We start from the raw sequence: 9949 nt of genomic DNA on the forward strand, positions 1-9949 counted from the left end.
TAGGTGGAAAATCCTTAGAGCGTTTCTGACTCTTTTTGCTCTCCTACTTGCATAAATTAGTTTACTAATGAAATTATTTCTTAAAAGTATAAAATTTTTGCTGACAGCGGAATACAGTGCAATGCTAAGGTGCTGCAAACCCAGGCTGCTGGGCTCAGACGCAGTAGGCTTTCCTCACCAGTTAAGTGAGTTCCCATTCCCCAGTCAACTGGGAGGCACCTTGTACAGCTCTGGGGCCAGGACGTACACTGGGATGTGTTCTGTTCTTCCTAAGTGGTACGCATTGGAGTACTTCAACCAGACTGGGAATTTGGCCCAGTAAGGTGGATACTTAGAGATTAATTCCCAGTGTTGGCCAGAGATGAACCATGAATCCCAACGTCTTGCTGGGATTTCAGCACCTCTTGGTACAGCGAGAGACGGCCGGTAAAACCCAGCAGTAGCAAGTTAAGAAAATCTGGAGACGAGAGAGTTGACGGTGGTAGACCTGCAGCAGTGTACCTGTCCCCCAAACGGTGGTGTGCCTGCCGGAGCTTTAATTCATCGGTCAGTCTCAGTTAGGTGCTGGCCCATTTTTGGGTGACGGAGAAGCAAGACTGCTCAGATGGTTTCCCTCCCCGCCTCATGTTGCCATCCCGCCGATGGAGCGTGGCGGCTGCTGTGGTCCGTGCTCCTGCTGACCGTGGCAAGACTCGGAGTAATGTGACACATCATATTTTCGGGATGTGACACACCACCAGGAAATGTTCCGGTGGCACAGGACCTGCTGAGCCCGGATGGTCCCTGCTGTCTCGCTCACCATCGCAGCACTGCTCCTGTGCTCTCCTTTCTCTGTGCCGCACGCGGAAAGATATTTGCACGAGGGCCAGCTTGAAAACCAGTTGGTTTTGGGCTGGTGGGGCCCCTCTCCTCCCCGTGCACGCCTTTCCAGCTCTGTGCCTTTCCCTCAATCGTCAGCACGAGTCCATCTTCAAGGCACAGGGGCCATCCTGCTGGTTAATGCCCGTGGTTGAAATGATGCAGTTCAGATCTATGTTCCCGTTTTACTACCATCCCACCTTGTTAATTTTAATAGAGGCCTTTGAACCTATTAATGAAGATATGTTGCTGGAAGTTTTAACTCTCAAGGATCGGTGAACATTTTAATTAATTTACTTAATATTAGGCAGAAGCACCTTTCAGATCCCTGTTATTTCCAGAGATTGAGCCAGGGGCCTGCGAAAGTGGCTGGGAAGGGGGCATTGGAGGCACCTTGTCTGTGTGAAGTGCTGCTGCCGTGTTTGGGGGCAGGAGTGGGGGGACAGGAACCCAGCGGCAGCCTCAAGAACTGGAGCCTATAAGTTGTTGAGAAGAGGAAGAGTGTCCAGAGGATGAAGCCCTGTGGCACAAAGGTAGCAGGAAAAGCAAAAATCAAGTGCCTGAAACTGGAAATCGGGTTAAAAGCAAAGGGCCCCATGGCAGAAGAGATCAGGCGGGTGGAAACAAGGTGGGGTGGGATGCAGCAGTCAGGGAGGCAAAGGAAGAGAGACGTGTCTGTCCAGAGAGATTGAATAAAGGCAGATGAATGTCGTGGGACTAGACTATCGATCTCACACGGACTAAGATCTACCTGAGAAGCAGTACAGCCCTGAAAGGTAGGACATCTGCCAGGCATCGCTGCGCAGACCTGCTGTAGTGCCACGTGGTGGTCAGATGGAGAGTTGACCATGTGCCGGCACACGTGGGCCATGTTTTGGAAATGCCTTGGAGAGGCCAAGGCAGTACCCAGCAGAAGAACCAGGGACATGCAACCCTTTCCCCTGTACATTTGGGTAACGCTGGGCTCTCTTTGGCAGGTGTTGGTGTCCTCAGCGGGCTGCTGTATGCTACCGGGGGGCACGATGGTCCCTTAGTAAGGAAGAGTGTGGAAGTCTACGATCCAGGAACAAACACTTGGAAGCAAGTAGCAGACATGAATATGTGTAGAAGAAATGCAGGTAACCACAATAAGTCTTTCTGTGGTGTTTGCTTGCAGTTGTCTGTGTGGTTTTTAATGCAACTAATGTGCTAGTGATGTAAGCGATCGGTATTGTAAGAAAGTGATAAAAATGGAAGACCAAGTATCTGCTTGGGAATGAATCAGAATGTGGCAGGCGACGTGTCGTGGGGGACGAGTTAGCCCGTGTCTAACCATCTGCGCTCTGCTTTGAGGTGTGTGTGCGGTGAATGGTCTCCTCTACGTGGTGGGAGGAGATGATGGTTCCTGCAATTTGGCCTCGGTGGAATACTACAACCCCATCACAGACAAGTGGACGTTATTACCAACCAGCATGAGCACAGGGAGGAGTTACGCAGGTAAATAGTCAGTGGGAGAGCTGGCAACAGCTGGGGTCGTTCATAAACTTGAGGGCTGTGTCTCCTAAAGCTTTAATCTTGCATTTTTGTATGTTTTATGTTGCTTTCAGTAGAGGAAAGTTTCACAGAAATAGTAGACACCTCTCTCTCTGCTAGCCTATTGCTGGTCTTTGGCTTTGCAGGATGATCTTAGCCACGTCGCAACCCAGGAGCTGCTCCTACGATAACTGTGTCTGTTCATCCCTTCTTATATCAGGTGTGGCTGTGATTCACAAACCGTTGTGACACACGATCAAGCCAATGCGAGGAGCAGAAGTGAAGTGGATCCAGCTAGGAAGACGACTGACCTCTGACTTGACCCATCGCATTGCTGTTAACATCTTAGCATGACAAGTGATATGTTACAGACATCATCTGCTCTGCGGCGGATTGCAGAGCGAAAATCCCTCTGGGGACATGTTCCATGCTAGACACGAGGTGTTGCTTGTTATCTGTGGTGCAATCAACTGTTCTTCTCAATGGCTAGTGTCCTGAGATAAACACTGTGCTTGAACTGCCGGCACTGAATTTCTTGTGTGAAACAAAACTGCTACGTTTGGGCATGTGAGTAAAAATGAACACTTTGGGATTTCTTCACTACTGATGCTCTGTGCACATTATCTGTTGAACTACTTACTCACTGTGCCTGGAGGGTGGACATTACTACTGGCAGTGGAAACTTCTGAGTACCAACGGAGAAAAGCAGTCAGCAGAAATGGACTGGAACAGGGTGCTCTGGCTTGAGTGTGACGCTGTCTCAGTCATACGTTTGTATATGCCACTGGACTACTGTATGTATCCCTGAAACGCTTGTCGTATGGTGGAAATAAATACCATGTGATTTTTCTACTTGCCATGAATGCTGTTTGCTGTACGTGATGAGACCTGCTGGGCAGTGCCTTCCCTGGGGCTGAAGTCTCAGCACCTGAACGACGCAAAACTCACAACCCCACAAAACGTGTGCTGCTCTGATGGGAGTTATTGCTCCTGCGAAACAAATGTTGCTTGAATAGAAAGTATTCCCAACCCATGCATTTCAGCTGTGCTGAAAGCCCCAGTTCTAGCTCTGTCCAGCGTCTCGATGCCATTTCATAATAGAGCATTTAGATGTTAAAAGAAATACCTTATGGTGCCATTAATATAGAGATATTACATAGAGCAAGAACCCACTGTCACCCAAGCAGATATTAATGAGCAAAGCAAAATACCTGTGGTGTTTTAATGCTTCCAGAGTATGGAGATTAACTAATCACTGTCACTGTAATTGCTATTTTAATCTTGCCCGTACTGAAGGTGTTCCTCTATTAGTATGAAGAATCATAAGATTATTCAAAACAGACAAGACAAATCTAATCCAGCTGTAAGGTCACTGTCTTGCTTACATCCTGAATTCTTGAACCTTTCTGTTTAAGAAGGTGTTTTATTTTAAAATACTTTTTTGTGTCTCCTTGTGAGCTCTGGCATGCATACAGGGGTGGACTCCTAGAAGACTCCCTAGCTAAAGGGAACTAGTGAAGAAAAATATTTTCTCTCCTCTTTGTTGTTGCTAGTTTTTTGTTTTTCCCACTGTAAATCAGCTGAGGCTTTTTGTAGTGGGCAGCTGGCCTGCAGGACCAAATCTGCCCATGTTACTGTTGAGCTCCAGCATGTACCAGTGTTCTGCTGTTTTCTTTCTCCATAGATCTCCTATCAAAAAGACTCCATGTGACCTTCTACAGTAGAAAAGAAAAATACTTAAAAATGTATTTCAGAGGGATCTAAGGCTACATCACCTTGTACAGCTTTTGTAGAGGAGTGGGTTACCTCTGTAAATAAGTAGATTTTTAGTGTTTGGGTTGACACGGTCCTTGTAAGATGGGTGCCTGTTCACTGTGGGGGAAACAGCACCTACCTTTGCTGTGTCACCTCCCACAGAGGGGCCTGACCTTCATGGGGAACGTTAGGTAGCACCCACTCCTTTTTGGATGTTCTTGTTTTTACAAACAAAAGCAAACTGCCCAAAGAAATGGCAGTATTATTCTTGATGTCTGCCCTTCCATTGTGTGTCAGCTCAGAGGTCCTGAAAACAATAATTGAAAAAATTAGTCTTTTCTATAATACCCTTTAAACCTTTTGCTTTGGCTTCTACAATCCGCAGTGAAACATGCCAAAATATTAGTACGACATGCTGCTCTTTTACGAGGTGTTGCTTACTGTAAAAGCTATTGAGGCTGGTAGGAATCTTGTCAGTCAGTGTCCCTGACTGCAGCTGCCTTCAGATCAGAGTCCCGAGATGCATCTCTGCAGTGACACAAGCAAGATGATGCCTTGGGTTGGACGGACTCAAATTCACTGCCCCAAAAGCAAACACCACAAGGTGCAGCCTGTGGGAATAGAGGATAAAATGGGACAGGCAAAGTGTTCTGATCAGCGTTAGCATCTCTTGTTGGGCTGAGATGACTGGACAAGGGTGGACAAGCATTTGGGCACACAGGGTCCTCGTTAGGTCTGGTATAGACATAGGGAACGTAAAGCTAAATAGCTACTATATAGCCCAACCTACAGCTCAGTAGTTGGGAACGGTTACCAGCTAACCTTTTCACACTCGTGGTATCACTGGAGCAAAGGCAAATACTATCCAGAGACTAAGAGTTTATGTGGGCTAGAGATAAAACCTAGTAGTTAGTGCTAGAGAGATGCAAGTTTGAAATTTGCCATGTTTGTCAGATGTGAAAGGTGGATATGCCTGAAGGTTGGATAACTTCTCCCCCGCTATACATCTCTTTATAAACCTTCCTTGCTTATAAGGAAAACAGGTTTTGGTGGTTTTCTGCTATTGTAAAATGGCATTTCTGCCCACTGCTGGCCTAGACCCGTGGCTTGCTGGACAGGGCTAGGGCTCGTAGCCCTTGCCAGGGATGAGTGATGCTGTTCCTGGCTGCAGCCGGTTCTCCTCGATGGCAAATGACACGTTTCTTTCTTTCCTTCTCAAACATTGCAGTGTTATGCAAGTCAAGTGACCTCGTTTTCCAGCTATGCAATATGAACAACCGTAACACATGATGAACCAGCTGTATCCCCCCCCCTTGAAATGCTTTTTGAATTTGTCCGTCTTTGGCGTGTGGTTTCATGTTTGTATTGTTAATTCTGAGCACCTGAGCCAGATCCTTTGAAGATTGCCTTTTTCTAGGACTGAAAACGTAGCATTAGCGCTAACAAATTTTACTGTAAATATTTTTATAAGACAATTTTAAATAATTTTTTGGATTGCTTTTTATGGTCGCCAATGACACTTCTGTTAAATTCTGGATCTAATTCTTACACTCCAGTACAGTTTTTGCTGGCTGTGATGTAGGTGTGAATCTGTATGTTTTCTGCACAAGAAATTACATGTTGTAACTAAGATCTGGGATAGCTCTTATGTTGATTCTAACGTATTAGAAGGACAGCATTGGGCTCAAAATTGTGAGATAAATTAAAATCCGTTACCTCAGTCACCCCTACGCTCTTAGATTAGTTATTTTACAGCAATTTCAATACCCTGATTTAATTTTCTTGTGCCACGTGTTTGCTTCCCGGTCAGCTTGGTGGACAAGCTGTCTCTCAGCAGTTTCGTTTCTCGGCTCCTGCGTGAGCGCGGCGCTGCTGGAAGAGGGAGGACGCCGCGCACGCAAGAATGCGTGCGATCAAACGCCCTGGGCTGCCAAAACCAGTGAAATTATTGCAGGAGGTTTTGTAAAAGCTTTACAAACCCAACTCAGGCTACTTCCTCGCGATGGTCCTTTGTGAATCTGGAGCTTTTCCTCAGCTCTCTTCTGTTGTCGGCTCTTTTTGGGGGGGTCACCGTGTGCTGACCCCCTGCGGGATTCTGGCCGTGGGTTTCCCAAAGGTGACTTTGCTTTTGCAGAGAAAGCATCCCCGGGGCTGCGCACCCACAAAAGCCAACAGCGTCGCACGTGGGTACACACGCTGCAAAACAGGCAAGCATATGTAAAGCAGGATAGATTTGCCTCAAGCAATCTGTTGTTTAAACAAGTTTGAATCAAGTCCATCTTTTCCATTTGTGCCTAATAGATAAATTGGGGGTGATTAAAACCAATTTTCAGTTCATTCAGTTTATCCAAATACTTTTTTTGTACAGATGTGTACAGCACTGTAATTACCATAAATATACTTGGCAGCGTTTGCATGACACCACCATGAAAGCTTAATGCTGTTCTCTCGTTTGCAGTGTTTGGAGACCAAAATCCTTAATATCCAGCGATGTGTGATGCCTATTCATCAAGCTAACATGATGGTTCAACAGATAAATGCAGCTCATTTTTAACCTTTGGGATTCTTTGCTAACAAAATGTAGTATCAAAGCAGTTGTCCCCTTGGCTTAACATTATGCCCATAAATCACATTCACATGAGCATAATTTGTTGCTCAGAGCTGCAGCGTTTGGAAGTGTGTTAGACGTTACAGTCTGGAAATGAGCGAATTTACGTTTTCTTCCTCTGCCCTTATGTTTGTTTATGGGTTTATAAATTATTTTCCTCTAGAGTGACAATAAATAAGTATTGAGAATTTTAATTTGTATATTTTATGTACAAAAAACCCTTTTAAGAAAAATGGACGATTGTGAAATAATTTACCTGGGTGTGAAATTCTTGTTTTTGTAAAACGGACATTGTTGGTTCGATAGCTGACAGTACAACATAATGAGTCAGTTGACTGTTTAAGCTAATTTTTTTAATTAAAGATTTTTTGCATGAGTGTGAAGGACCAAGGACTTTGCAAAGTAATTCTCTTGACAGCTGTCTTGTCCAGTGCGATAAATGACTCAAGAAACATTCTTCACTGGCGTATTTATATTATAAAAGAAAATGACGTTGTAGTCCCCCATCATTTAATTTGAATAAAAACTGGCCTAATGAAACTCTCCTGGGTCTGTTTTGATTTTGCCAGCTTCTGACAGCGAGGAACAATCTCATCACTCCATGTGGCCTTTTTTTCCCCCCCTATTTAATTACAGCAAATACAAACCCTGGGTTTACTTTGTGCCCTTTGGAGCGGGGCAGCGATGCTCCCACGTGCCGATGCTGAGGGATCCAAATGCTGGCGGAGATGCTGCCCTGACACCCGGCTCTGACACTCTCCTGGGGTCTGCGCTGCTCCTTTTCCAAGGGAAGTTTAAGGGCGTTTGGCTCCTGGGGTGCAGGAGGAGAGTGTTCCTCTTGGAGGTCGGAAAGCCCTTGGTTAGCGGCATCGATGACAGAAGACAGAACCTTTTAGTGAATGCGATTGGGAAGAAAATGAAAAAGGAGAGTTTACCCCCCTGGGCTCAATATTTCTTAATAATACCATAAAGTAACACATTTCCTACACCACTGGGAAGATCAACACGTTTAACAGGTAGCACAACTCATTTTGTCTTATGCTTACGATACTGAGCTCTCTAGTTTTCCTGAAATGCTCCTTGTGCCTCATCTGTTAATAACAATGTATGACGTTGAATTTACCATGTGGGATCCTGAAATTTAATTACCTGATGAACAGGTAATGACACATTGTGGGTTGCTTTACGCAGCCAGGGGACTTTGCAACTATTCCTTATTTTATTTCAGAATGACTTGTCTCCTGCACAGTTGGCCCCTTTTTATTCATGTTTAAACTGATAAATCTATAAATCCATGAAGTTGCGGCTAAAGAAAATCCTTTGCAATACAGGAAGAAACCTCACTATCTTGATTTTGCTGCCTGAATTTTTTACTGTTGTTTCTTTTTGCATCCTACATTTTAATCTTTTGGCGGCATGGCTTGCACCCCAGATTTCACCCTTGGCAGGGCAAGGACCATATAGCAGTAGCTCCCACCTTGCCTCATCTACCTCAGAAGGGCAAGTACTTTTGCAGCGAGGAAAGGAAAGGAAATACAGGGAAAATTCATGCAGCGGGGTTGTACGGCAGAGCAGCTCTGATCCCGGACCGAATTTGGCATTTCCCCACACTGCTGCCCACCTCGTCTCTGCCGGTACACCGTGCAGATCTCCGGCTTGCAGGAGGGCTCTTTCCAGGGAGCATCACTGATGTTGTGAGATGTTGAGACTTTTACCCTCTGAAAGACGCTTGTTGCTCTGTTCGCCTCTAAACGCTCTCTCTAATAAGCGGGCTGATCGCCTGAGCTTCTCCTCGCAGGTGATGCTCGCTCCTGTGGTTCTCCTGCAGACTCTTGTGCACCCACGCGTTTCTCAGGCCGGGCGTCCCAGCCTGGGTTGCTGTTGCCAAGCTCAGAAAAAACAGCTCGCCTTTTTGTTGCTGGGTAGCACGCGTTTTGAAATAACCCGGGGTGAGATAAGCCTCTTCCGCAACAGCGATACTGTGTAATTTGGTACATGAGTCATCCGGAGATGGAATCAAAGGTAGGGCAGAAAGCAGTGTTAGTTATGGAAATTGAAAACATCTGATAAAAGATGAACTTATTTAATTGTAGGTCCAAATGAATAAATACGGCCAAAGAGAGATTCCCTGCATCCCTGTGCCCTCAACTGCAGTGGGAAGTTTGCACAGGATCTCCTTTTTCCAAGCAATGACGATGTGGCCTGGAGATGGGACGTGGATGTGGGGGCTTCAGAAGGCAAAACTGCTTCTCCCCTGGCTGGCAGCTTGCTCTTTGGCCATGCTGAGGGTGCTGTGTGATGGCAAAGAATAACTGCACTTAAAAAAAATAAAAATATCTGTTGGATACTTTTGAAAAAAGCCTGTAGGAGGCACAGGACCACCACAGAAACATTGCCATGAACCGCACAGGGGTTCCTAGAGCATCCCGCAGTTACTCAGTGACTAATGATATTGCTTCATATAATGTTATTCTGCACTGTAAACAAGCACAAAATCACTTAACTGCTTAGTGACATGAAATATTCTAAGAAATTTGCCAAAGTGATTAATGTTAACGTTCTTGTTCAGCAAATTGAATGAGATTTAATTGGCACAGCTGCTGAAGCTCGATGCGTTTGATTTGGCCTCGATTTACAAACTACATTATCATGAGCCTTCTCCTCTTTCTTTCATTGCGAACCTCCACAGCCTCTGCTAAGCATATTGCTCAGTGAATTACAGGTCTTAAAATGTTAGAGTCTCTTTTTTTCAATCAGTAAAACTTCTAAAGGGGCCCTTTAAAGGATGTACAATGCCTGTCCCAAAGGATCTGTTCTTCTTCTCTAAAGCTTAAGAGGTTTAAATGTTATTTTTCAATGTCCTTCTCATACGTCTTTACCTTATACACTTTCTACAATATTATCTCACTCAGTGGTGAGTTTGTCCCACTGGAGAAATGATGAAATACAATTTAAATCACGTTCTTTAAGTCAGAGTTGTGTTGGGACAGAAATATACCCTAAGACTTTATTTGATATTTATTAAGGATTTTTAAGAACAAACAATTTGTGCTGGTGAGTCCCAGCTGCCAGAACCGTGCAGGCAACATCAGAAAAACTGCACTTGTTCATAAGACATTTTTTATTGTATTACAACCTCATATATATGCTGCCTGCTTTTTTCCTTTTTTTTGCCCTGTGAAGGGGCATCTCTTTCTGCCTTGCATTTTGTTCCAC

At 45.0% G+C, this 9949-nt stretch overlaps 1 protein-coding gene across 7 annotated transcripts in view; it reads left to right on the forward strand.

The window, feature by feature from the left end:
- Nucleotides 1–7273, forward strand: part of KLHL3 (kelch like family member 3) — a 55485-nt gene extending 48212 nt beyond the window's left edge. For all 7 annotated transcript variants that reach the window (XM_069772645.1, XM_069772647.1, XM_069772644.1 and 4 more), the window contains 3 exons: nt 1836–1976; nt 2191–2334; nt 2591–7273. In XM_069772645.1, the coding sequence (XP_069628746.1) occupies nt 1836–1976; nt 2191–2334; nt 2591–2619 (314 nt within the window). In that variant the 3' untranslated portion in view covers nt 2620–7273. The remainder of the gene's footprint in view (nt 1–1835; nt 1977–2190; nt 2335–2590) is intronic.
- The last annotated feature ends 2676 nt before the right edge of the window (nt 7274–9949 follow it).

This window comes from Haliaeetus albicilla, chromosome 27 (assembly GCF_947461875.1).
Source record: "Haliaeetus albicilla chromosome 27, bHalAlb1.1, whole genome shotgun sequence".
NCBI classification, from domain to species: domain Eukaryota; kingdom Metazoa; phylum Chordata; class Aves; order Accipitriformes; family Accipitridae; genus Haliaeetus; species Haliaeetus albicilla.